Genomic DNA, 25,025 nt, shown 5'->3' on the forward strand with positions numbered 1-25,025 from the left:
CATTAAATACTTGCATACTTTCAGGCTATCGAATGGCTGTTAAATTTGAATTCTCTGTTAGCAGTCTGCTTAAGTACATTATATACAAATCGATCTATATACAAATTTGCTGGGTATCTATGTGCGTTATTCTAATTGTTCTGCCTAATATCATTATCTAGAGCCGCAAAATAAAGATATTTCAACACGCAAATTCGGCAAATTGCAGTGCTTTGACATCATCCCACTGTTTGTTTGTTACGTAACACAAGAACTAGCAATAATAAATATATTTTGCCTTTGTATTAAACATTTTTCACAAAAGGTTCACATTTCGCACTAGAATTTAATTAAATTTACTGACAGCCAGTAGTATGTAGGTTTAAAGCAGAGCCAAGATGCCACTGAGCACAAAAGAGGCAGCGAGCATTGCATAACCGGTTGAATAGACCTCCTTAATTTTGAGGAAACGGCCAGTATCCCAGAGCAAATGGCGAATGCCGTTGGCTGTGTGAAAGCCTGCCGGATAGGCAATGATGAACTTGATGGCCGTCAACTGGGCGTCACTCAATTGCAGTCCCTCCACAATGGTTACATAGTGGCTAATATCGTGGGAAGATATCAAAGCACCCAGGCCTAAGGCCCAAACACCAACGCCCAAAGCCATGCCTGTACCGCGATGGGTAATCGATAGAATTGATGTCAACTGTGGCTGATAGATGGTCAAATGGGGCGACACTTTGCGTCCCAGGCGTTCGTTTTTCTCGAAGTAGCTCTCATCCTTGACCGTGGACTCAACGGGAACAACTTTTAGAGATACTTGGCGATTGGCAGCGGCCAGAAGGCCCTGACGCAACGCCGCCGAGCGGGTAATTGTGTTGGTGAGTGCAAACCTTCGTCATAGAAACGTCGTATAATTAGTATATATGATTGTGGGTTAAAAAAAACAAAGTTTAGTTACATTTTTCCCGTTTTTCTCGATGGGCCCCTAAAACTTATATGCAACGCGGCAGAGCTGCTAACTCGCTATTATACATTATAAAAATACCGCAAATAGAAATTTAACTAAAACGTATTGGCAGTTCTTTCCACCTTTCATTCTAAGCCGCGGAAAAGAACAAACAATACTGCTTTATTGGCTAGCACTTAGTATACATATTTATTTATTCAAATTGCACATTTTTATTTCCGTTTAAAACTATTATTAATTAATCAAAACCATTTAAAATATCGCTACGTATGACTTGTCGTAAACGTTAAATGTTAAATGTTTTAGAATATTGAGGAAACATTAAAAAAGGAATCAAACAGTATAAAAAAATTGATATGCCAAAATGTATTCAGTTTTTCAAAATAGAATTGTATTATTTGTCTTTATTATGTTGATTTTTACAAAATAAAATTGTATTATTGTGCACAACAAAATTTATTAAATTTAGTGGCAACTCTATTACGGTAGCCGAAAATACAGGGACTCTGGATTTTTCGACAATTTCACCGCTGGTAACACTAATACAGGGAAGAGGAAAAAACGGCCATATTTTTTTCTTCTTTTTGCTGTTCGAGCGCGTGGCAGTTGTCCCCCGTTGTGTTCCCCCGGTTCGGTGTAGTTATAATTGCAATTTTTTTGCAAGTAATTTTGCAGCCCAGCATCTTAACGTTGAGGAAGTACATATATCAACACTATGAAGGTCTACAAGGATATTATTACTGGTGACGAGATGTTCTCCGACACCTACAAAATGAAGCTGGTCGATGAGGTTATCTACGAGGTGTACGGTAAATTGATTTCCCGCACCCAGGACGATATCCAGCTTGCTGGCTCAAATCCATCAGCCGAGGAGGCCTCAGAGGGCACCGACACCACTACTGAGAGCGGTGTTGATGTTGTCCTTAACAATCGTCTGCAAGAATGCTTTGCTTTTGGCGATAAGAAATCCTACACTCTCTACCTCAAGGATTACATGAAGAAGGTTCTGGCCAAATTGGAAGAGAATGCACCCGACCAGGTTGATGTATTCAAGACCAACATGAACAAAGCCATGAAGGACATTTTGGGCCGTTTTAAGGAGCTGCAATTCTTCACCGGCGAGTCGATGGACTGCGATGGTATGGTGGCTCTTGTGGAATACCGTGAGATCGATGGACAGAGTGTACCAGTTTTGATGTTCTTCAAGCATGGACTCGAGGAGGAGAAGCTTTAAACGATTCCCAACCAAGAGATGCCAGCAACAGGAGAGACATACTCACATCAAGCATACCTTCTCTATCTACATATATATAAAAAAAACACTACATTAAAAGAACAGACATTTAGTTACAATTGTTTATGCCACAGATGATTTATGTTTGACCAAAATTTCTTACGATTTTATTCTTTTCAAATATGATGTAAAATGTTAATTGTAAAAATGGGGAGAAAACACCGATAACAAGACGACAAATATGTAAGTGCAGGCAAAATTTTGTAATTGTAACCAGTCGGCGAACCGTGGGACAGACAGACAGACAAATACAGTAGATAAAATATAATTATAACTAAATTATCGTAACTATTGTAATTGTGAAACAGCAGCATATTAACATAATTCATATTTTGATAGCAAAAACTCAAAAAAAAACTGCAGATTTATTGTGTATATCTTTTCGTTTATGTTTCAATTTTTCCCTACATTTATCCCAACACAATGAGAGAAACGAATTAAAAAGTCTTGCAAAGAATTAAACGAAAATCAACATGCGATTTAACTGTAAAAAAAAACTATGTGCCTGCCTGTACTTTTTTTTCTCTTGATCCTTCTTTGTTACAGTCCCAAGGGAGAGGCTTTCCACAGTCTGAGCCTGAGTCATGGCGGCTTCTTTTTTCGGCAAGGGCAACTTAAATGCTATTGACCTTAGACGGTGGCTACTTCGGGCGGCATTCATGGTAGCAGCTGCTGAGTCATGCGCACCACGGCTGTGTCTGTTGCTTTGTTGTGCTATTTTTATGTGAAATGCTGCTGCAGTAGCCCCACCCACCCCGTCGTTTGATTTGTCCTACTTTTCCACGTTGCATTGCAACGTGAAACATAACCTCAATTTTTCTATCTGCGAAAAATGTTTTATTATTCACAAATATTCTACATCACATACATACACAACTGTAAATTTGTATACGACTGGGTGTGCGTGTGTATCTGTATGTGTGTGTTTGTACGCACGTTTCGTTGTCTGTGTTACCTGTTGACTATCGCGCGAGTGTGTTAGGTACAGTGCACATTGCCTATAGTGGGAAACACGAAACAAAATTGTTTTTTTTTTTCAAAAATAATGAAAAGATTTCAGCTTACCGAATATCAGACATTAGAAAGATAAAATTTTATATACATACATACATACATACATATAATTCATTTACAAAATGCAAATAGTATTTTAAAATTCAAAACAGTTGCAATGAATATGGATATAAAGAAACAAAGCCTTCTCAATATTAGTAAATGGAAAGAAAAGATTAATATTTAAAAACAAAACCAAGAGATTTTAGCAAAAAATATTAAAGAAGCTAACTTCGGCTGTGCCGAAGTTTATATACCCTTGCACTCCGTGGCCATAATATTTTTACATGTTGCAAACTCTTTTTCTGTATCATCAATGCACAGACAAAACCTTCCAAATATCATATCCATTTCTTTTTCTGCTTCTGCCCCATGCTGCATGCTGCGATTGGCACGCATACACATACAGTTTTGCGTCTGTGTGTGTAAGCGTGTGCTCAGCTGCTCAGTGGATTTCAAGCAATGACGTAGTAGAGCCGATTTATATTGACTGTAACTTGTGTTATATTTATCGGATCTGATTGAAATTTCGCGATCTGATGTTTTATATCCAAAACTATCATATTAGTTAATTTCATAGAGATACTCCAGTTTCTTCATCTATGTTTCTTCTAAAACTATATGATATAGTGGTCCGATCCTGACAATTTTCATACTTTATCTGCTCCGGGCTATAAGTAGCTCAAATATCTCGATAGCTCTTAAGATATCGACTCGGCTGCTGATGCTGATCAAGAATATACATATGTATATATCTTATAGGGTCGGAAACGTCTTCTTCTGTGCGTTACAAACATCTGACCAATTTTATAATTTCTGCGAGGGTATAAAAATGATTACTTTGCTTTATAACTGAAAACCAAATTAAATACTTTTAAGCAACCTAGTGAAACAAATGCAATCGAATTTAGTATGCATATATGTATGTATTTCTAACTTCATTCGGGCAGTCTGTGAATAAAAGAATATATGAAAAGGGTTTAAACGAAAACTTCGAATAAGAAGCATTAGTATTTCTGTGTGAAAATTTTTCCGAAAGTGATGCCAATTCCATTATATCAGTATTATTTCTTTATGATTGTTTTAGAAAACAATTGCTTAATTTTTGATTTATGAAAATAAACTTCTACATTTTAAAACAAGTTTGAAGAAAAGGAGTTGAGTTTAGTAGATTAATTAATATTCAAAAGCCTTTTAAATTCACAAAATGATTGGTAGAAATGGGTTTTATTCGGGTGACTAAGTTCTTCAAAGTATAGAGTTGTTGTTGTAGGCAATAAATTGAAGAGGCTTGTAAATTTTACCATTAACTTTTTGTACTTTTCTTATAAATAACAAGTAACGTAAAAGGCCACCAAGAAATGTTTCAGAATCAAGAAATGATAGGCATTTATTTGATTTATTCAAAATGTTCTATTGATTCTATTTCAGTACTTTCGGCTTGGCGTAAAAAAAACTATCTAAATTCTTCAAATGAGGAGATCTAAATACACAACCACAAATTGTATATACTGTGCTTAGTATTTGAAAATGATCCCCAATTAAATAAAAATTCGTCTTTAACGTACATGTATATAAAAAAATCGGTATTAACAAATTATATTTTCGTTCATAAGTTTTTGATGCTTGGTTTTGATGACTGTGATACACATAGACGGCAATATGTTTTATATATGTATGTTTGCTATATTATTTCGTGATTTTTTGTTTTTTTTCAATTTCAATTTTGTCAGTCAAGTATAAATAATTATTGTTTCTTTCTAGCTTTTTTTCTTTTTCTTCTTTTGTTCTGAATTTAAATAATGTATTATAATTTATATGTATATATATTTTTGCACAATTGTTTCGTTTTCTTCTTAGTAATACAATTAGACTAAAGCCCTATATATATATACTAGATCAAAGATCAGCAGCAACTGCTAATCCTTAACACATACACAACTTTTTTCATGGTTTGTTTGTTTTGTTTTGTTTTTGTTATTGGAATGAACTATACTTTACACTTTATAACAATAAGTAGAAAAAAATAAGTTAACAAAAAATTTGTTGCTTTCTATTTTGTTTTTGATTTACCAAATGAAAAAGTAAATTAACTCCACTAATTTTTTTGTTACCATTTACACATTTTTTCTCAACTAAAATTTAGGTAAAACAAAAACTTTTACTTATCATCAGTAGCAGCATTATCATCATCATCACCATGACGCTTAGATAATGGTTTTATGTATGTCTATTTTCTTATCAGACATAGTCGAGCTGTATATAGATCTGCTTGATTCCGATAGACTCGAATATCATGCGCGTATGCGTAACCACGTATTTGGGATCGACATTTTTAGACACCTCCAATTTGATGGCACCCACATAGGCATCGGAGCAGAGTGTCCAAAAGTGTGGCTCTTGCACGGCATAGACACCGGCAAGTCCGGTGACCTTTTGATAACACTGCGGTAAGGCTCGATCCAATGATGACGGCTGCCGTTGCATTAATATCAATATGGACTCCTTGATTAAACTCAAAACACTCAAGGCAATTAGCAATGCTATGAAAATGGAGCAAATCGGATCGGCTATCATCCAGCCAAACATTTGCATAAGCACTGCCGATATAATGACGCCCACAGATCCAAGAGTATCGGCAAGAATGTGCAGGAAGACGCCACGCATAATTTGTGAATTGCTGCCGGATATATCACCGCCATGGGAGTGACCATGCGAATCATGGGAATGTCCATGTCCTTAAAAAAGGAAAAGAGAACTCGATTAATAAGAGCAATTTGAACAAAATTCTGCCACATTTTTTTTCGTTTGTATCAATTAGTCACAATAAAAACCTTAAGTATAGTCCAATCGATAACTTAATATTGAACTCAAGTTTAAGTTCTTTTAAATTCTTACCATTATCTAGATTAATCGATTGATGATGATTGCTATTCAGTTCATTGTGATTATGGGAATGACCGTGTGCACTGCCACCACCATGTGAATGGCCGTGTCCTCCGCCACCGCCGCCATGTGAGTGTCCATGGCCACCGTGATTGAAGGCATAAATGCCCACTAGATTGACCAAAAGACCCAATACCGAAACGACAAACAATCTCTCATGCTTCACTTCTGGTGGTTCTATCAGACGCTCCACGCCCTCGGATAGAATGAAGAATGCTATAAATAGCAGGAATAAACTATTCACAAATCCGGCTAAAACTTCCGCACGGACATAGCCATAGGAGAATTTATCATTTGCTTTCCATTTTGTTATCACTGAAGCAGCCAAACCGGCTAGAAGACCAGTGCAATCAAAGAACATGTGAAATGAGTCCGAAATCAGACCTAATTGATAAAAGTAAAAAAAAAAGCACAAGAGGTTATTGTAAAAGTACGAAGATAAGATTAATTAGGGATTAATTAGTTACCGCTATGCAACAAGTTTTAAGATTCTTAGTGTGATTAGAGACAAAATAAAAGAAAATACGAAGACACAAGTTCTATATACATATTTAGGCAATAGATAGGATTAATGATATCTCCTTTATGCCTAAGTGTATCAGAAAAATGTACTTACAAAAAGTACAATTTTATTCTTTTAGATCTTTGAGAAAATTTCTTGGAATTAAACTCACTCGAAAAGCAAAAACTTGTTGCACGGTGTAAAGATATATTCTTACCCAAACTATTTGTCAAAATGCCATAGAAGAGCTCCACAAAGGCAAAACTTAAATTGAGCAAAAGAAAGAGAAACAAATTGCGCGAATTTCGATCAGAGAATATCAAACGTTTCCAGCTGTTGAATTTCTCTTGAATGCGATAGCTCAAATTGCTTCTATCCTTGTGTGTTAGAGGAATCATGATGAAGATGCTCGCCCGACTGATGGCGTTGTCTGCGGGTGCTGCTTCTGCCGGTACTACTGCTGATGATAATAATCTACACAAATTTTAAGCACGAGATTGGACATTAGTGGAATTTTGGTTCTTATCACAGAAGTGTATTTTGTTTGCATACGTGGTATTATCGTTGGAGTTAACTGTGTTGCTGCTGTCGCTGTTACTCCCCTCCTCCCACCTGATTAAGCGGCGTCGGCGGTAATTTCAGTTCTTCTTCTTGTTCCAAATTGGTGAACTACCTCAGAATGGAGAGCTCCAAAACACGCTTCCTGCTAGCAGGTGTTTGCACAGTTGGCCCGGTGTTTTGTTTTCGTCGTCGTCGTCTGATTTTACTCCAGTATACTAGACAATTTTAATTCAATTCATTTTTACAAAAATCCGCTTAACCCGAAACCCTTCTTCTCTTCACCTAAAACCAATCTGCTGTGTTGTCATCACAAATAGCATAACCAAGTAAACATTTTCAATGCATGATACAATCGTTGCCCAGAGAACATAAATTTTTATATGATTTCAAATTACTTTTAAATAAATTGTAGATACGTACAATTAACTGAAATTACAATGAATTTACAACAAAAAGATTTGAAATGCTTTATAGGGCCTATTATGTTGCGCGTAGTAATCCTTATTATTTACATTCAAAAATTCTTCGGACATTTAAGGCCGTTAATACAGTGACTTCAAAAAAAACATTACAGTTTTTATTAAATATTTACTTGGTGAAAAACAATTATTATTTTTGTTTCAAAAAGGTGTGTGTCTGCATACTGATTAATTTAAACTAAACTTGCTTGAATTAATTCCATTTAAAAAAAAAATACCCCAAATTGCTGTTTGAAAGCATTCCTTCGAAGCATCCTGTATGATATAGACGTATTCATATCATAGTTAATTATTTGATTAATAAAGTAACTACGGTATAGAGCTTTAAGCTTGAATTCAGCCAAAGTTGGTAATGTAGTAAACTGAAATTATTTTTTAATGGGTTTCTAGGACAGTTAGATAACGTGACCATTTATAAACAGAGTTTGGTAAAACAGCAAGAAACTGTCTGCTTACTTTGGACATATAAGCGGAAAGACATTTGAATAAAGGAATTAATAAACCGCAATATGTGCGAATTCTACTGTGTGCTATCAATTGTAAACGCATTTGACAACACAAACAACAATAATATAGTTATTAGAGGCACATGATCTCCCTTACATCAAATACGAAAGCAAGTTTTATTAACATTTTACACACATCAGGAGTCCATACAATCAATATTCAATTGTAAAATGAATGCGAGACACATTTTGCTGTTGAGTAAAACACTGTTTACGCTTCATCACCCTTTGTGGCACGTGTGTAGATGACCTGGGAATGATGTTGCACGACCTGCTTGATCAGACCTAGACGACGTCAACGATGAGGAGGAGAAAGAGAAAAAGCCAAGTTAGTCTTAGAGTTTCCAAAAATTGTTCAAGTACAATAACAAACAATTACCCTTCTCACGCAGCTCGATAAGAGCACGCTTGGCCAAAGATCCACGGATCTTCAAACGCTCAGAGACAACCGAGGGGGTGATCAGCTTGTAGGCAGGAACTTCCTTGTACAATTTCTCATAGGTGGCCTTATCGAACAAAACCTGATTGTTCAGCTTATCACGGACCTTTCCCTTGGACCACTTCTTCTTCTTGGCCTTGCCGCCGCCGGAGCCCTCCTTCTTCTTTTGTGTCTTTTGCGGCTGCTTAGCCGACGACTTTGCGTCCTTCTTAGGCGGCTATAGAAATGAAAGCGAAATAGGAATTCAATTAGAAACTGCTGTCATTAATTTATTATTGTTAATTTATTCGACTACAGCTGTCGGCTGTTGCCTGCTTTCGAGGTTAGGTCGAGTTCTGCTGTTTTGACAGCAAGTTTTCCAATTGTCCAAGTCTCATTTCGCGGGAATTTCATATCCTTGACATTGGCCAATTGTTCGTTTAACATTTCCACTCATTTTCAGTCAACTTTCATGGTAATTTTGAACTATTTTCACAAAAAATCACTAGCAATACAACTCACCATCGTGAAAAGTCAATGCAGAAAGATGGAGGACGGAAATTGCCAGAGTTACCAGACTTGGAACAGGGTTGCATTGACGAATAGTCGGGGAGTGTTTTTTGTACATGGCGCTGCTGTGCATTGACGAACATGTGGCAAACGGTTAACAGGGCTGTTAACCGCGAAATGTTACACTACTTCTCATCTCTAGTTCTTAATAAAAACAAGTTAAAGAAAGAACATAATTTAATTATTTAAACAATAAGTTACATGAAAATGGAGCAATATTGCCGCACATGCGGCACAACTCTTATAAGCGAAAAGTCTTTAAATATATTCTCTCCAAATAGTCGTCAGCTACTGCAGTTTGTAAGAACAATCACAAATTGTTGGGTAGGAACTGGAAATGTTTTGATTTATTTGTTTATAAAAAAAAACTTAATTCTAATTGATATTTAGGTGGAAAACGTTGCGTGTTTTCCTAGCCATATTTGCCTAAACTGCCAGGAATTGTTAAAAAAGCTGCAATCCTTTCGCCGACGCTGTGCAAAAATTGAAAAATATTTGTCAAAGCACAAGTTAAATTTAAAACATGATAAAACGAAAGCAGAAGCACCCACCTCCGATGATCCTTTGGGTATTGATGAGCTTAAACAGGAGTCTAGCATCAAGGAGGAACCTTCCGCCCATCTAAATGCAGTGCTGGAGAATCAACAACTCGCGGTTGACTTAGTTCTGAAGGAACCGGAGGATCTATTGAATGCTCCGGTTGATTTGGAAATCGATATAACAACTGAACAATATCTAGACGATGAATACATAGACTATGTCGACGATGAGGAATACCTAAGTCCCAATGATGAGAGCGTTAAAGAAATTATCGAAGAAATTGTTGAGCACGAACCGGCCACTTCCAGGCCAAAGAGTAAAGCGAAGACCACAAGCAATAAGCAAACCATGCGTCTGGGACGCAAACTCATCCATGTGAAAGTAATTGATGATAAGGAGCAACCCAAACGGATTATGGATCGGGATGGTCAAACGGCCAAACCCTGCATATGTGAGCATTGTGGACGACAGTTTCGGGATAGCAGTAATCTGAATGTCCATCTGCTGCGTCACTCGGGTACCAAACCATATGAGTGCGAGCAATGCCATGAGAAATGTTATACATTGCATTTGCTGCGAAGGCATCAATTGAAACACACCGAAGGTCCATATCCCTGCACATTTTGCGGCTTGGAATACAGCACAAATAGTTCTCGTGTGAGGCATGAACGGTTGGTAACCAGAGACAACGATATTTGCCTTAAAATTACTCTTCATTTTCTTTTTTCTTAGCGAGGCTTGTAAAAAAGGACGGGCTCCTCAATCCAAATGGAAAATAATTAAAAACGGCGAGAGAACTTTTCAGTAAGTTAAATGTAGGCCAGCAATGAAATTGTGAACATAACTTGGTAGTAATATTTTATTTGTGATAACTTCTATTTTCGATCTAATTAGGGAAAATATGCAATCTACACACATCCATCTCGGTTTCAAGCAATTTTCAAAACTTACATTAACCTTGTTGATCATGGTCTTAAATCATTCATTGTAAAAGTCTTTCTATAGCCCAGAACTTCTTTCTAAATGTCTAGCTCAAATTTAGTGTATTGTGATAGTGTGTTTAGGAAACATATAAGAAAGAAGAGCAAATATTTGAATACATTTAAGTTCTTGTGTATGATCTGTTTGTGAACAACTGGTAGATTCTTGTTGTTGTTTTTGAGATGCCAGCTAACGAATAATAATTAATATAAATTATTTTCCCTGTTTGTTTTTAGCTGCGAAGTCTGTGATTTGTGGTTTCTGCGAGCTGGCAATTATACGCAACACATTAATTCATCTAGTCATTTGGTAAATGAGCGGCGAAAGCAAAGAAAGTCATTTAAAAATAGTGATAAATAAATTGTTTAATCCTTTTTTTATATTAATCTTTGTTTGTCTTATTATGTATGTGAATTCGACTCTTTGTATGTGTATATAAATTATTTTTGTATCTGTAGCTTTGGCATAAATCGCACCTGAAAATAATGATAAATTGGTAAATGAAAATTTATTTAAATAGTTTTGTAGTATGTACTTGAACGGCCTATCGTCTGTGTTTATGAGTGGATGCTTCTTGATTTCGTTGAGCATAAAGAAACCTTTCAGACATACAGCTCATTCCAATGATGGTCTTTGGTGGTGTTTCCTTAGTTTGGCCTGATGATCAAATGTTTCCTGGCACAATTGGCATTTATAGGGTCGCTCACCGGTGTGTGTATTCAAGTGGAATCATAGTGAACTGCTGGTTGTATAACTTTCATCGGACAATGGAGCAGCTCCTCCTGGAGCAGATCGTCCTGTATATAGTAAGGAGAGATTTAAAAGATGATCAATGTCTATCTTAATATTTGATATAATTTACCTTTCATGACTTGACATTGATAAGGATCACAAATGAATTTGGAAGGAATCGCGTGTATTTTCTCCTCATAACGACTCCTTGTCTTTTGCTGGCTTGTCACGTTCATTTTTTAGGATTTTTAAGGTAGTCTGGTAATATCATCTGTAACTTGTTCATTAAGGAATCCAGTTAAAATATTCTCGTCCTGCTCAAGGATTTTAGTATCCAACTCGGCCTCTTCAATTATTAAAACTTCGTTTTTGCCTCTCATCTGGCTATTCAGTTGAACTTCCGTCATAGTATAATTCCCTCAAAATTGTTTTTATTCAAATAATAATAATTAATTATTACTCAGAAAAAGATTATAATCACGCAGCTGTTTTGTTTTTTGTTTTGCTCGCAATTCGCAAAATGTTTGGTTGCTAGTGTTGAAAAAGTTACAAATAGAGAATGTCATAGAATTTAAAAGAATAATTAAATTTAAAAATTTTCCAATTTTAATTAATTTAAAATAAACTTTTTTTAAGCGTGAAGTTGACAGCATAACAAGGCTAAGAGGACAATATTTGTGGAATATAGTATCTTCTATGCCCACTGTTAATTTTAGTTTAGACCTGCCAACCCTGCCAAAGACTATTTAAGCAAGTTGCCAGCCCACTTGCAATGTAGTTTGTTTATTGTTCACCCAAAATGAGGTGCTGCGTTTTTAATTGCAGCAACGTTTTACCCAGTAGAAATAAGTCCAAAAATGGTCAAACTCATTCCCCTGATGGCCAAGAGACGCCCAGTCGACCCTTGAGTTTCTTCAACTTTCCGAAGTGTCCAGATGCGGTGAAACAATGGGTGACATTTTGCCGCAACAAAAATGTACTAAAACTAAAGAATCCGATAGTTTGTAGTGAGCATTTCAGAGATGAGGATATACAAGGAAGCCTGCAGTTCGAAATGGGTAAGTACTAATAGGTTTGAATTGCCTCCATTTGCTGATTTCTATACGAAACATTTACTTTTTAGGTTTGTGTAAGAGGCGGACTTTAAAACCGGGAGCTGTGCCGTGTATCAACAAACACGATGAAAGCGAATCGGAAAAGGCACGCAAAGAGCGCTCCCAACGGCGAGAGAATAAGAAATTGGTAGATGAGCTTATTGCCGAGGCGGAGGCAATGGCCAAAGCGCCAGTGGACATTGTGCCAACACCGAGTTATGTCCGTAATACCACCGGCCTGGCCTCAGCTCCAGATTTTGTTAGTTCAAATAATAACGAGAAAGTAGTGACTGCACCACAGATAAAAATTGAATCTGATCCCCTGACTACCGATGATGTAAGGGATGATGTAGAGATTAAAGACAAACCATTGATACCCTGTAGAACCTGTGGAAAACAGTTTGTCGCCGATAATGAATTCAAGGATCTGAAAGTAAAGGATAATCAGGTTCTCTTATTTCACATAGAAGCTATCACAGGTGTTTGGGTTAGTTCTTTAATGCTTTTAATGATTTTAGTTTTTTTTACATCGTTATATTTATTATTTTCTAGATCAATTGCCCTGAGAGTCTACCCCATCATATGTGTGGAAAGTGTGTTGATAATTTACGTAGAGCTGTCGAGTTCCGTGAAAATTGTATACGAACAGAAGTGAAATTAAATCAAGTTGCCGAGGAAGTCGATGAAGCCTCTGGAATTGAATGTGCCTACGAAAATGTAGTGTATGCAGAAACTGATGATCATCTTGATGATTTGCCCTATGAAGAGGTTATTGTTGAGGAAACACAACCAACTTTAATGTCAAATGATGACCCTAAAAGCATAGCACTGGGTAATCAGATTTTTGAGAATCTCTTAAATGAATACTCTGGCGATCCGGAATTAGTTAAAGAAGTTGAAAGCACAAGACGTAAATCGCCCTTAACAAAATCGACAACGATCAAATCTAATGTGAAAACCAAATCGAAAGACAATAAGCAAACGAAACCCTTGGGACCCAAGCGTACTAAAGAAGAACGAAATCGTATACGTCGTGAGCAGATAAGGGCCAAGCCACCAAGTTTCGTTTGTGATCAATGTGGTTTAATTTTCAAATTGGCTTGTAATCTGCAAATGCATATGTTAAGACATAGTCGTACCATGAACTACAGTTGTCCGGAGTGTCCGAGGAAGTTCTACGATTCCTACACCCGAAACATACATGTGCGTGTTAGGCATAATGATGAGAAACCCTATTCCTGTAAATACTGCAGTGAATCTTTTAAAGCTTCCTATCAAAGACAGCATCATGAAAAGTAGGTATCCATAAAGATTAGTCTTTTAGTTCCCAATTGTTTATATTTGTATTCCCTTTTGAAGGCAAGTCCATAATGCTGCTCCGCGTATAATTATTCATCGCCTTAATGTGAAACCCAAAGCTCAGCCAGCCAAGGCAGAACGTCACTATTGTACACTCTGCGATAAAAGCTATACTCATAAATATGCCCTCGCCTGGCATATGAATATCCATACGGGAGCCAGACCCTATAAATGCAAGCACTGTGAGAAAGCATTTTCCGAACCAGCCAAGGCCAAACGACACGAAATGACCCACGACAAGAGACCACTGCAATGTGATGTTTGTCTCAAGGGTTTCTTTGTTCGTCAAAAACTCAAGGATCATCAACTGACACACACTGGCGAACGGCCTTACAAGTAAGCGCGATTGGTATCAGTTTTAGGTTTGGTTACATTAATAATTCTTTTATTTCTAGATGTGATTTATGCGATGTTCGCTTCAGATATAAGCATAATGCAAATACCCATAGAATAAGTAAAATGCACAAAGAGAATTTAAACAAATTAGAAAATGGTGACAAACCACAATTGGAAGAACAAGAGCAACAGGCAGAGGCGGTTCTTATTGATCCAAGTATCAATCTGGTCAGGGTCTGTGACATTTCGGAAGCCGAACAACTTATTTTTGTTGAATCAAATGAGAATTAAAAATTAAATTAAAAAAAAATCTTAAAAACTTTTAATTTTTGACACTCTTCCATAGTCTTGGGCTCCAAACTTTTTAGGTAAAGTTTTCACAGAATTTGAATCTCAAAACCGACAAACTATAAAATTATCTTTTATCTAGACACATCTTTTCTATTGATGTATGTGGAGCTAATACATTCGTTATGATGTTGTAATTTCTTTCCTTTATTACATACATTAATCGATAGCCCATAAAAATATAGAAAACATATATAAAACTTAAGATATATTTTATTGTTTTAACTTAATCTTTTTTTTTGCGCCTCATAGTTTTTTATATGTTGCTTACTACGATAATGATTTACCAATGTTCTTTTCTGATTAAAAGAAGTCTGACAAACCTCACATCTGCAAAAAAAGAAAATAAACAATTAGTAAATTGAATGAAATACTTAAAATTAAGAAACTTACTGATGTGGTTTTTCACCCGAATGTATAGAACCATGTTTAGCAAATGAGGTTTTATCTTTAAAACTTTTGTCGCATATTTGACATTTATATGGACGCGGAAATACATACTTAATATGAATAACCCTGAGTAGAGAGAAAGAAAGAGTAGTATAAGATATATTTTGTATTTGTAATTTCTTAAATTTGGTATTACCTTTCATGTTTAAGCCGCTTCAAACTATTATCAAATCGCTGGCCACAGAATTTGCATTCATAGGGCAATTCTCCTTTGTGTTTGATACGTATATGTAAATTCAGGAGATGGGCAGTAAATTCTTTTCGTCCACATTCTGGACACTCGTATTTCTTGGCATCATGTCGTTTCATATGGACAACAAGATTACCTTTTTCCCAAAAGGATTTACCACATTGGTCACAGAAAAACGGCTCTGTTGGTTTTTTGCGTTTTGGTGGAGGTTTTCGTTCACTTGATGGTATACGCCTTCGTGGGCGGAATCCGGGCACTTGTAAGGAATTGGAGGATATTGAAGTAGCAGGTGATGCCTGACTTCTCACCTCTTCTTCGTGCACTTCTTCGTCGTATATCAAGGCATAGTCTTCTGCAGTCATGTGTGGTTCATCGTCATCATCTTCTCCACTAACTTCGTGAATTGATTGGGCAGCGGGAGAACAGATTAGAAATTCATCCTCCTTCTCATCCACTTCATATATCAAGTCATTGTAATCTTCAATTTGCGTCTCTTTTGTATCTTGCTCATCCTCTATGCCTATTGAAGGTTCCCTTTCCAGTTTATTATGCTCCATGGCATCTTTTGTGTACTGCTCTAGCAAATGGTTGTGCATCTGGATGCAACGTTCCCGAAATTCAATAGCATTATTTACATCCAATAGGCAATTTACACAGATATTTTCTGGCATATCTGCTTGACTAGTTATCTAGAATCATATTGTTTATTAATTGCATTTAAGTAATTTAAAATGTTTATTATTTGTAGTCCTTACCAAAATGCCCGTTAGAATCTTAATATTTCGGATAATTTCCATGCCATCTTCATCAAACAAATGCTTGGAATTTAAAGCATGCACTTGTTGGCCACAGGTTCGGCAAAGCATTGCCATTTTTGCGAATTTGTACAATTTGTTTAAATCTTAAGCAAATTTGCCCTTTATTATTGTTTGTTTGGCGTCAGCTGCTGTAGCCAGGGCTGGGTTAACTTCAAATATTGCAGTTACAGAACTGCCAACTTTTATAAAAATTATCGATTCAAATTTCGATAACAGTAAGGACTTATTCTTCAGCAGCCCTGGCTTAGGTAACTTTATGTTCTTTAAGTTTTCTTCAATATTTTTGTAAAATTAACAACAATGCAACAACAAAAACGACTTGTGAGTAACATTTTAACCTTCCCTTTCAATAAAGATTGTAATAGCAATTCTATTTAACAGCTGCCACTTATGTTAAATGCGTTGCGCCAATTGCCGGCACGAGGAGCCGCCACAGCAACAACAACTGCAGCTCCCGCCAAAATTGAAAAAAGTTTGTAATTACGAAATAATATGGTGAAATTGTTTTAATATTTATCTGTTCAACAGCTGTGAATAATGTAACCATATTGGGTCGAGTGGGAGCAGATCCCCAATTGCGAGGATCCCAAGAGCATCCGGTGGTTACCTTCTCTGTGGCCACCCACACCAACTACAAGTAAGTATTCAATTGAAAGTATTAGTTGTTTGATGTCAATTAATATACACACATTGTAGATACGAAAACGGCGACTGGGCCCAGCGTACAGATTGGCATCGTGTGGTAGTTTTCAAGCCCAATTTGCGGGACACAGTTCTTGAGTATCTGAAGAAGGGACAACGCACAATGGTCCAAGGCAAAATTTCCTATGGCGAGATTACAGATCAGCAGGGAAATCAAAAGACCAGTACCAGCATTATAGCCGATGATGTGCTCTTCTTCCGTGATGCCAACAACTAGGATTAGGATACAAAGATTAATTACAGACAACCAAAACATAACCCTTAAATATTTTCATAAGTATAAAGTTACATCAAGCAAGTTACAAGTATGAAACATGCATTTACATTTGTTTGTATAATAATTTCTCATTACAATATTTTTGTTACATCGAAAAGTATACGAAATTATTTCTTAAATAATTGAAACTTATTTTTATCGGCCATGATCTCTTGGCCAGTTTGGCAAGTGAGCTTTGTGCTTAGACTGCTGATATCCATATCCTTAGAAATTTGATCAAAATTTAACTTTAAGACTTCCGTTTGAGATTCCAATTCACTAATCTGTCGCTCCAACAACTCCAAAGATTTGTTATGGTAATCAATTATATCGCCGATCTACAAGAAAATTTAACCAAATTAGACAAAAATAGTTTAACTAATTAATATTATCTTGCCATTTTTTCAGGTGCCACTTTTCCAATCAATTCTTGATTATAATCTTCAATCTCATCCTTAAGACAAGCGCATTGAGCGTATGATCGATCGGCCGATAAAAGTAATTTCAAGAGATGTTTATAAGTGCTACGTTGTAGGGGTATCCATTTACCATCTAGGGATTCGCAACCTGTTAGCGATCTTTCCAGACGTGCCACAGTTCTTTCTGCTTCAATTAATCCATTCTCATTGTCACTTAATTCGATTTCCATTTTAACTACGCACTTTCTGAGTAAATCCAAGAACTCATCAATGGAAATAAGCTAAAGAAAATATACATATATTCCATTTAGGTAATTACTCTAGATTTTAGTTCGTCTTACATTTTTAACATTTTCCAAAATGTTACTTTCCTGTTCCCTTAGGAATACCATTTTATCATTAAAGTCCTTTGTCGCCTCTTCAATGTCGCGTAACAAATGATTTGCCATTAGATCTAAATATAAAAAGGACATGGGATCCTTGGTTGCCGGTTCACACATTTTGCTCTTGTGCAACTTGGATTAATTTTGAAATTCAATTTTTTTTCGTCTTATTGCAATCGAAAATGAAATGAATTTTGTTTTGTAAAATTTCAAGTAATATTATAATTTGAAATACTTCAAATATGACATTAATATAGGGGCCTAGCATCTGATAACTCAAAGGTGTAGGCAATTTTGAATGACAAAAAACACAGGATTCGAAACTGAAAACTTGTAAAATAACCAAGGTTTTAAGCTCTCATTTAAAATGGTTTTCCCTTTCTCAGGAGGAAAATTTTAAAGGTTTAATCAAGGGACTGTATTACTAGTTTTTCCAATCATATGTGGATTTTATTGATAGGTATTGCAATTTATTGGCGTAGGTACCAAATGGCTAACTCTCGTTACGATCCACTCATGAAAAGCTCTCAGCACACACATATGTATTATCAGCTTGAAGCGATTGTAGCGTGACGTTATGCTATCTCTGGAGTGTGGAGCATATGGGCATGTGAGTGTGAGTATTTTGTTGGGGTTTCTGCCTCAGTCAGCACAAGCACAGCTCCACAGCTTCGACTGAATTCGAATCGCATTCGTTCAGTTTGTAGTTGGCATTTTGCGAGTTCAAATGTTGCTGGCGGTGATCGCATTGTGAACACGCCAATTTTTGGCTATCAACAAAAAAAGTAAAGAAGGAGTGTGAGACACTGAATTAAGAACTTTCATTCATAAGAATCAAGCAATCAAGCGATATGGCTGTGGATTATGTTCTAGAGGATCTTATGGGAAAGTTGGGTAAGATTTAAACTAAACTAAGGACAAAACAGTTGCCAAGTTGCAGCTGATAAGCTGCTGCTGCTGTTGTGTTGCGGTTATCAAATAATGTCTTATCTGTATAGGATGGATAAGGTTAACATTTAGTGTACATGGTATATATATTTGGCGGCTTATTCAAATAATTTATTTGAACTCTAAGCTATCTGACTAGCTGCTACTGCAGAGTTAAGACATGGAAATGTATGTATGTGTGTGTGTGTGTGTGTTTTTTTTTTTAAATTTTAACGTTTATATTTTTCATTTAATCAAGCAAGCTTCGAGTGAGTGTCTATCAAGTTTTGCCGACAATTTCGCATAAGAGCCAGTTTTAATTACAGCGTTTTTTTACGCTCCTCCCCAACCCCTTTCCGCATTTCCCATAGAAATTGTTCTAATTTAATAATCTCAAGGTTTTTCCCTAGGCCTTAGGTATATGGCTATATCTTTTCAATTTAACATGGGTACTCGTTGTACTTGTCTACTGACACGATTATCGTCAACAATCACATGGCTTGTCATAAAAATAAAAGGTGTTTGTAGAAGTCATTTACATGATGCCACAATTAAATAAGATCAACCTGTATGAGAGATTTGTATGTGAAATTTATGAGCATAATGGCAAACCACATTTGTTTGAGCTGTAAATAGATCTAGATTCTAGAATATATATGGGTATATAGCACAGCTAGAACTTTATTACAATTGTAAAAAACAAAAAAAATGAAACCCCTTAAGTTATCACTTATCACTAGGCCATTTGATAGCTGTTATAAATGACTATAAAAAAAGCATTTGATTTTCTCTTTGAATTGGATTTCTACCATTCAATTAATTTCATTAATAAACTTGTTTTTTGTTTTTTTTTGTGTGGATTCGCAAACCTGTATCGTATGCGAGTGTAATGAACGCATTAGTAAGTCTCTGTATTTAATATTATTTACATATATGTATGTATAATGTACATATGTGAGAATTGCAAACAAAAAATTAATACCTAAATGTATCTCAAAACTGGTTTTCACTTGGCTTTGGCGAAGGCTTTGATACTTTAATTACCCACTTTTTGGAGGCGTGAGTGTGTCTGCTCTTATTTATTTTTGTTATTTTTGCTTTGCTCAAGAAGGTCTTTTTTGTTTTTAAAGAACGACTTTGAAAGTTCTTCCACATGGCAATGCAAAGCTTTAAATGACCTTTAAAATGAATTCTATTTTGCCGATAAGCAGAAATCTCATTGTTTTGTTTGTTTCATTTGTTTAAAAGAAAAAAAAACCGACTTGTTTTTGCTCTCTGATAATCACAGTTCAATTTACTGACCTATCCCAACCTGAATCAATTGTAGATTTTTGTTAAATAATACAACTTTTTGTATAGAATTGTTTTTGTTTTCATACACAACCGGAAATTATATATTGATCAGATGATACTAAATATTTACTACTTGGGGAACTTCATCGTTACATTTTTTAAAACAATAAAATTATATTGAAATTTTCTTGTGAATTGTTTTTTAATTTCATGATTGTTAATTATCCGATTCCTTGCTTATATTTCCCATAAAATTTTTTGGATATGTTTTTTTTAAACTTCAGATTCAAACTCGACACCAAAAAAAAGGAATATACCAAACTTCATAAGATCGAATTATATTTAGAGTATATTGGGCTCACCTATAAAGGCTACGATTCGTTTAGATGTATCTAAAACCTTTAATAAAAATGTATGGCCCCTTTTGACCGTATGTAGTTTGCTTCTAAGCCTCTTTATTTAGCCATCCCTTTAAATTATTAATGCATGTTTAAGGAATTTGTTCAATTGGAAGTTATATAAATCGGTTTTGATTTAGACCTAATCCTTTTTAAAAAGATCTGGTATACAGAACAAGGTGGTAAGGGTGAGCATTTTGGCAATTTGACTAGTTAGTTAGGTAAAATGTCGCTATTAGGTGAGAAAATTGTCATAGTTTCCCCTCCCTAAGATCCGCCACTAATTTGACTTTGTATGCACAACACTTAAAGGCCATGGCACAGCTGGATAAATATCCATTGACCCCTTTGTCAATCAGTCGATGAATGAACTATAGCTTATCAGCATCAAGTTATCCTCGATTCCTTATGGATTACATAAATCTATATACCCGCGGAGTAAAGACTCTTATCAGCATAGGGTATAAAAAAGCACGTTTTTGTCAAAATAAAAAACAACAATATTTAGTTTAATTCAAGGGCCACACTTGGTAACAAACAATGTACATATATACAATGTTGTTATTTGTTTGTATAGTTTGAATAATAATTTATGTATGCGTCACTATCATGATATTGTTTTTTTTTTTTGTGTTATGATTATGATTTGCCCATTAGTTTATTATCAGACGATTGTTTAACGCCTTTTTTTAATCAAAATGATATGCTGCGAGGCGTTAGATTTTAATTGAATTTAATTAAAGATTGCAGACAAATTGGATTTAATTAAGACATCATCACCAAATGTGACATAATTTTGCACTATTTTTGAAAACAAATTCCCAGACCATCGTGTAATGTAATGTCTGATGATAATTTGTCTGTAAAATTGAATGGCTTCTAAGGTCGCCGTCTCGTTTATTTACCATCAATATTTCATACTTATATAGTAGATCCGCACAAATCAATTGGAATTGCCGATTGAACGTTGGACTTGGTTCGATTTGCTTTGGCTACGTTTTATTTTTTCGATCATGTGTCAAATATCTAGGCTATATGTCTATAGAAAATTTACACAGTCCCTGACCGGACTGACTGACTGATCATATCGTATCGTACCGTAATGGAAATGCTTTTGCTTTTTGCCTTTTTGTCATAATCAATTCACTGCAGTCTCTATCCTTCTCTATCTCTTTCTCTCTAAAAAATGTATGTACATATGTGTGTACAAATATTTTAGCGACACATTTATATATGCCATTCAATTGAAATCGAATTGAATAAATTCCACTTGATTTAATTGCATAGAATACGGCGACATCGAAATTGAGTGACGACAATGCCTGAAAACTGACCACAATGTGAAATGCCTTCTATATACATACAAACATACTTATATGTATATGTATATACATATGTGTGATAACCCAATAAAGTCGAAATGTATACCTATTGCGGTAGACTTAAAGGCTTATGGATTATGCCATCGATAGAAGGTTATTAGTTCTAGTTGTGGAAAGTGAAATACGAGCACCTAATCTCATCTATACAAATAGGTAGTGGGCGGCTTTTGTTAGAGATTGCATAATAAACCGCAAAGTTAACGAAACACTTTAACTTTTAGTAAAGTTTCTTCCAGATAGATAGATCAGTTATTCACTTACTCACATGTTCTTGCCCCTCACTTGTTCATCCATTCACTTGTTTACTCACTCGTTTGTTTATTGCTTTTTATACCCCCAATAAAAGGAAAATCTTTAACTATATCAAACAAAATGACCTTTTAGTACAGTTTAGTACCAATCTAACTCAATTTTCAAAGCTCCTGTCTACAAACTCTTTAGAACTTATTCTAGTCGGATATTGTTATCCCAAAGGATCAAATAAGATTAAGTCATTCAGTAATACAATGTACCTCAAATCAAATTATAATTTATTTAATCACAATTTGTTTCCTTGATCATTTTAGGGGAATTTGGTAAATACCAATTCCTTCAATTCTTCCTGCAAGTATTATCCGCCTTGACTGCTGGTCTGCATATGCTCTCACTGGTCACAGTTGCCGCTGTGCCCGAGCATCGTTGTTTCATTGAGGGCATCGATAATGGCACCTTCTCCCAGGTGCCATGGAATACCAGTGATATACTCGCCGCCATACCGTTAAAGGATAATGGCGAATTGGATTCCTGCCATATGTACGATCCCTTGGATAATCGAACAATAGTGACATGCACTCAATATGTCTATGATAATACATACTACAAGGATTCGAGGACAATCGATTGGAATTTTGTTTGTGATCGCCGTTGGCTGGGTGCCATAGTCCAGACTGTCTACATGTTGGGCGTATTCACCGGTGCAGTGACTCTGGGCGGTTTGGCTGATAAAGTTGGTCGCAAAACTGTATTCTGTTGGTCGGCATTGCTGCAGTTAATTATCGGTGTGGGCGTGGCCTTTATACCCGAATACTTTAGTTTCATGGCAGCTCGCTTTGTGCTGGGTATTGTGGGTTCAGCAGGAGCTTATATATGTGGATTTGTGTTAACCATGGAACTGGTAGGGCCCACCAAACGTACAGTCTGCGGCATAACATTCCAGGTGAGGAAGAAGAATGTCCAAACTTACGAATTTTACCTTTAACTCACCCATTTCTTTGTTCATTTCAGGCTGTTTTTGCTGGAGGCATTATGCTAGTGGCTGGTTGGGGAGCTCTTATCCATAATAGGCAATTGCTGCAGGTTGTCTATGGTCTACATGGATGCCTCTTCTTGGGCCACTGGTGGTGGCTGGATGAATCACCGCGTTGGCTCTGGATGCAAGGACGTGCTGCCGAGGCCGTGGACATTGTGGCCAAGGGTTTGCGTATCAATGGTTCGGGAATTCCAATCGATAAGGATTACTTTGTGCAGAAGGCCAAACAACAATCGGCAATGGAAGAGAAATCTAGTGCCGGTCTTAAGGATCTCTTCCGTACTCCCAATCTGAGAATGAAAACTCTGAATGTTTGCCTCTGTTGGTTCGCCAATTCCATTGTCTACTATGGACTCTCGCTGAGCGCTGGCAAGCTCTATGGCAATCCGTATCTTATACTCTTCATTATGGGCCTGGTGGAGTTCCCCAGTTATCTGACTATTGTCTTTATACTCGATCGCTTGGGACGACGTTCCATCACCTCCACTCTGATGCTGGGTGGTGGCCTGTGCTGCATTATTGCCGCTTTCATTGCCCAAGGTAGCACCACATCGACATCGGTGGTGATGTTAGGCAAACTATTGATAGCCGGTTCATTTGCTGTCATCTACAATTATTCCGCCGAACTCTTCCCCACTGTGGTACGCAACTCGGCCATGGGCTTGGGCTCCATGTGTGCCCGTTTATCGGGAGCTCTGACCCCATTGATTACTTTACTGGACTCGTTTGATCCCAAAATACCCGCTGTTCTTTTTGGAGTTGTGGCTATTGGTTCTGGCTTCTGGGTTATGTTTTTGCCGGAGACAATGAATCAACCGATGCCCGAATCAATTGAGGATGGTGAAAACTTTGGCAAAGGTGATACTTGGTTCAGTCAGTGTGCTGGTCGTAAACCACGACAGAATAGTATTTTCGATGATCCTGAGCAAACGGTGCCACTAAAAAAAATTGAAAGTGGCAAGTGAAAAGAGAAAGAGAGTGAAAGAGACAGAATATGCCAAAACTAAATTTGTGTTTTTGTTTTCCTTGTTGTTTTTTGATTATATGTTGTTCAACATTCTCATAAGCCAGACACTATATAGCCTTAATACCTGATTCATTTTAGTATCATAAGTTTTAATTTCTCACTTAAGATCAAGAAATAAAGCAACGAGGCTGCCGTTCTCGCTGTTGGAATAACAAAAAATAAAAAGAAATTTGAAAAAAAGAAAAGTTGCTCTATCTTGCTGCATTTAATTTTCATCTCAAATGTCCAAGTTGTGGGAAAACTGAAAAGTTTTTATTCCCTTCCCAGAGCCAATTAAATCAATTTAAGGGAGTTTCTCCGTTTGGTTTTTGGTTTTGGTACAGTTGAGAACATTCATTTCGAAATTGAATATATTTGGTTTTCCGGTTTTTTCATTCCATTTTCTTTTTTAACTACAATGTATGAATATATAGATGTATACATATATAATTATAAGTATGTCAATATCTTATACTGATATTTCACTTTGCTGACTTACAAATTACATTAACATTTACATATAGATATAGGATTTACATAGATTATGCTTTCGTTTTCATGTCGTTTTTTCGATATCGTGCATTTTTAACTTTTTATAGCCAAGGTACACTGAGAGAGATATTTTAGTTTAGTTTTCATTTTGTAATCCATTTGGTTTGTTTGTGTTTGTGTGTTTTTTGTTGTTGTATGCGATTGGTTGTTTTCTACTTTGTTGTAGCCTCGAGTATCTTTAATTGTAAGTAACATTTATACATCGAGAGAAAATATAACAATATTGGTTTCATTTGACGGTTTTTTCCTTTCATTTCAATTTCCTTTCTTTTGTTTCCGATCTGGTTTTTCGA

General features: G+C 36.1%; 10 protein-coding genes and 1 long non-coding RNA gene across 11 annotated transcripts; 5 read left to right on the forward strand and 6 right to left on the reverse strand.

The window, feature by feature from the left end:
- Positions 1–254: 254 nt before the first annotated feature.
- On the reverse strand, positions 255–1,021 carry LOC6650086 (succinate dehydrogenase cytochrome b560 subunit, mitochondrial). The gene is made up of 2 exons (XM_002073171.4): positions 941–1,021; positions 255–872 (listed from the first exon to the last, which is right to left on the reverse strand). Coding segments are annotated over exons 1-2 (513 nt in total). The 5' UTR covers positions 943–1,021; the 3' UTR covers positions 255–361.
- Positions 1,022–1,514: 493 nt separating this feature from the next.
- Positions 1,515–2,711, forward strand: LOC6650087 (translationally-controlled tumor protein homolog). The gene has a single exon (XM_002073172.4). It carries the CDS (start codon positions 1,665–1,667, stop codon positions 2,181–2,183), a length of 519 nt encoding a protein of 172 aa, XP_002073208.1. The 5' UTR covers positions 1,515–1,664; the 3' UTR covers positions 2,184–2,711.
- A 1,944-nt stretch (positions 2,712–4,655) lies between these two features.
- Positions 4,656–7,727, reverse strand: LOC6650088 (zinc transporter 7). The gene is made up of 4 exons (XM_002073173.4): positions 7,297–7,727; positions 6,962–7,218; positions 6,195–6,626; positions 4,656–6,034 (listed from the first exon to the last, which is right to left on the reverse strand). Exons 2-4 carry the CDS (start codon positions 7,140–7,142, stop codon positions 5,538–5,540), a joined length of 1,110 nt encoding a protein of 369 aa, XP_002073209.1. The 5' UTR covers positions 7,143–7,218; positions 7,297–7,727; the 3' UTR covers positions 4,656–5,537.
- A 652-nt stretch (positions 7,728–8,379) lies between these two features.
- Positions 8,380–9,301, reverse strand: LOC6650089 (40S ribosomal protein S25). The gene is made up of 3 exons (XM_002073174.4): positions 9,231–9,301; positions 8,670–8,946; positions 8,380–8,575 (listed from the first exon to the last, which is right to left on the reverse strand). Exons 1-3 carry the CDS (start codon positions 9,231–9,233, stop codon positions 8,502–8,504), a joined length of 354 nt encoding a protein of 117 aa, XP_002073210.1. The 5' UTR covers positions 9,234–9,301; the 3' UTR covers positions 8,380–8,501.
- A 167-nt stretch (positions 9,302–9,468) lies between these two features.
- LOC6650090 (transcription factor Ouib) lies at positions 9,469–11,237 on the forward strand. The gene is made up of 4 exons (XM_023180343.2): positions 9,469–9,602; positions 9,669–10,489; positions 10,551–10,622; positions 11,036–11,237. The coding sequence occupies exons 1-4, from the start codon at positions 9,480–9,482 to the stop codon at positions 11,157–11,159; spliced, it is 1,140 nt and encodes a 379-aa protein (XP_023036111.1). The 5' UTR covers positions 9,469–9,479; the 3' UTR covers positions 11,160–11,237.
- LOC111519424 lies at positions 11,145–12,068 on the reverse strand. The gene is made up of 3 exons (XR_002724362.2): positions 11,662–12,068; positions 11,335–11,596; positions 11,145–11,275 (listed from the first exon to the last, which is right to left on the reverse strand). It is a non-coding gene; the product is annotated as an uncharacterized LOC111519424 (long non-coding RNA).
- Positions 12,069–12,280: 212 nt separating this feature from the next.
- Positions 12,281–14,626, forward strand: LOC6650436 (zinc finger protein 271). Its single transcript, XM_002073176.3, has 5 exons — positions 12,281–12,589; positions 12,655–13,112; positions 13,178–13,920; positions 13,985–14,320; positions 14,380–14,626. Exons 1-5 carry the CDS (start codon positions 12,331–12,333, stop codon positions 14,609–14,611), a joined length of 2,028 nt encoding a protein of 675 aa, XP_002073212.3. The 5' UTR covers positions 12,281–12,330; the 3' UTR covers positions 14,612–14,626.
- Positions 14,627–14,791: 165 nt separating this feature from the next.
- LOC6650437 (zinc finger protein 32) lies at positions 14,792–16,268 on the reverse strand. Its single transcript, XM_023180678.2, has 4 exons — positions 16,064–16,268; positions 15,255–15,997; positions 15,062–15,184; positions 14,792–14,998 (listed from the first exon to the last, which is right to left on the reverse strand). Exons 1-4 carry the CDS (start codon positions 16,178–16,180, stop codon positions 14,890–14,892), a joined length of 1,092 nt encoding a protein of 363 aa, XP_023036446.2. The 5' UTR covers positions 16,181–16,268; the 3' UTR covers positions 14,792–14,889.
- Positions 16,269–16,347: 79 nt separating this feature from the next.
- LOC6650438 (single-stranded DNA-binding protein, mitochondrial) lies at positions 16,348–17,227 on the forward strand. The gene is made up of 4 exons (XM_002073178.4): positions 16,348–16,447; positions 16,508–16,598; positions 16,655–16,763; positions 16,823–17,227. The coding sequence occupies exons 1-4, from the start codon at positions 16,427–16,429 to the stop codon at positions 17,043–17,045; spliced, it is 444 nt and encodes a 147-aa protein (XP_002073214.2). The 5' UTR covers positions 16,348–16,426; the 3' UTR covers positions 17,046–17,227.
- Positions 17,128–18,137, reverse strand: LOC6650439. The gene is made up of 3 exons (XM_023180317.2): positions 17,845–18,137; positions 17,482–17,784; positions 17,128–17,422 (listed from the first exon to the last, which is right to left on the reverse strand). Exons 1-3 carry the CDS (start codon positions 18,001–18,003, stop codon positions 17,213–17,215), a joined length of 672 nt encoding a protein of 223 aa, XP_023036085.1. The 5' UTR covers positions 18,004–18,137; the 3' UTR covers positions 17,128–17,212.
- Positions 18,138–18,604: 467 nt separating this feature from the next.
- Positions 18,605–24,165, forward strand: LOC6650440 (organic cation transporter protein). Its single transcript, XM_002073180.4, has 3 exons — positions 18,605–18,780; positions 22,453–23,081; positions 23,150–24,165. Exons 1-3 carry the CDS (start codon positions 18,738–18,740, stop codon positions 24,137–24,139), a joined length of 1,662 nt encoding a protein of 553 aa, XP_002073216.1. The 5' UTR covers positions 18,605–18,737; the 3' UTR covers positions 24,140–24,165.
- The last annotated feature ends 860 nt before the right edge of the window (positions 24,166–25,025 follow it).

The sequence above is a fragment of the Drosophila willistoni genome, chromosome 3R, assembly GCF_018902025.1.
Source record: "Drosophila willistoni isolate 14030-0811.24 chromosome 3R, UCI_dwil_1.1, whole genome shotgun sequence".
Taxonomy (NCBI): domain Eukaryota; kingdom Metazoa; phylum Arthropoda; class Insecta; order Diptera; family Drosophilidae; genus Drosophila; species Drosophila willistoni.

Bases quoted from the DNA above. Each gene is read 5' to 3' on its own strand.
- LOC6650087 (XM_002073172.4), top strand. From the start codon at position 1,665: ATGAAGGTCTACAAGGATATTATTACTGGTGACGAGATGTTCTCCGAC.
- LOC6650088 (XM_002073173.4), bottom strand. From the start codon at position 7,142: ATGATTCCTCTAACACACAAGGATAGAAGCAATTTGAGCTATCGCATT. The intron at 6,627-6,961 runs GTAAGAATATAT...TTTATCAATTAG, and splicing joins CATTTTGACAAATAGTTTGG to GTCTGATTTCGGACTCATTT. The intron at 6,035-6,194 runs GTAAGAATTTAA...TCCTTTTTTAAG, and splicing joins ATCGATTAATCTAGATAATG to GACATGGACATTCCCATGAT.
- LOC6650089 (XM_002073174.4), bottom strand. The intron at 8,576-8,669 runs GTAATTGTTTGT...GACGTCGTCTAG, and splicing joins TATCGAGCTGCGTGAGAAGG to GTCTGATCAAGCAGGTCGTG.
- LOC6650090 (XM_023180343.2), top strand. From the start codon at position 9,480: ATGAAAATGGAGCAATATTGCCGCACATGCGGCACAACTCTTATAAGC. The intron at 10,490-10,550 runs GTTGGTAACCAG...CTTTTTTCTTAG, and splicing joins TCTCGTGTGAGGCATGAACG to CGAGGCTTGTAAAAAAGGAC. The intron at 10,623-11,035 runs GTAAGTTAAATG...GTTTGTTTTTAG, and splicing joins AACGGCGAGAGAACTTTTCA to CTGCGAAGTCTGTGATTTGT.
- LOC6650436 (XM_002073176.3), top strand. From the start codon at position 12,331: ATGAGGTGCTGCGTTTTTAATTGCAGCAACGTTTTACCCAGTAGAAAT. The intron at 12,590-12,654 runs GTAAGTACTAAT...TTTACTTTTTAG, and splicing joins AAGCCTGCAGTTCGAAATGG to GTTTGTGTAAGAGGCGGACT. The intron at 13,921-13,984 runs GTAGGTATCCAT...TCCCTTTTGAAG, and splicing joins CAAAGACAGCATCATGAAAA to GCAAGTCCATAATGCTGCTC.
- LOC6650437 (XM_023180678.2), bottom strand. From the start codon at position 16,180: ATGGCAATGCTTTGCCGAACCTGTGGCCAACAAGTGCATGCTTTAAAT. The intron at 15,998-16,063 runs GTAAGGACTACA...ATATGATTCTAG, and splicing joins AGATTCTAACGGGCATTTTG to ATAACTAGTCAAGCAGATAT. The intron at 15,185-15,254 runs GTAATACCAAAT...CTCTCTACTCAG, and splicing joins AAGCGGCTTAAACATGAAAG to GGTTATTCATATTAAGTATG.
- LOC6650438 (XM_002073178.4), top strand. From the start codon at position 16,427: ATGCAACAACAAAAACGACTT. The intron at 16,448-16,507 runs GTGAGTAACATT...TCTATTTAACAG, and splicing joins TGCAACAACAAAAACGACTT to CTGCCACTTATGTTAAATGC. The intron at 16,764-16,822 runs GTAAGTATTCAA...CACACATTGTAG, and splicing joins GCCACCCACACCAACTACAA to ATACGAAAACGGCGACTGGG.
- LOC6650439 (XM_023180317.2), bottom strand. From the start codon at position 18,003: ATGTGTGAACCGGCAACCAAGGATCCCATGTCCTTTTTATATTTAGAT. The intron at 17,785-17,844 runs GTAAGACGAACT...TATTTTCTTTAG, and splicing joins TTTTGGAAAATGTTAAAAAT to CTTATTTCCATTGATGAGTT. The intron at 17,423-17,481 runs GCAAGATAATAT...ATTTTCTTGTAG, and splicing joins AAGTGGCACCTGAAAAAATG to ATCGGCGATATAATTGATTA.
- LOC6650440 (XM_002073180.4), top strand. From the start codon at position 18,738: ATGGCTGTGGATTATGTTCTAGAGGATCTTATGGGAAAGTTGG. The intron at 18,781-22,452 runs GTAAGATTTAAA...TGATCATTTTAG, and splicing joins GGATCTTATGGGAAAGTTGG to GGGAATTTGGTAAATACCAA. The intron at 23,082-23,149 runs GTGAGGAAGAAG...TGTTCATTTCAG, and splicing joins TCTGCGGCATAACATTCCAG to GCTGTTTTTGCTGGAGGCAT.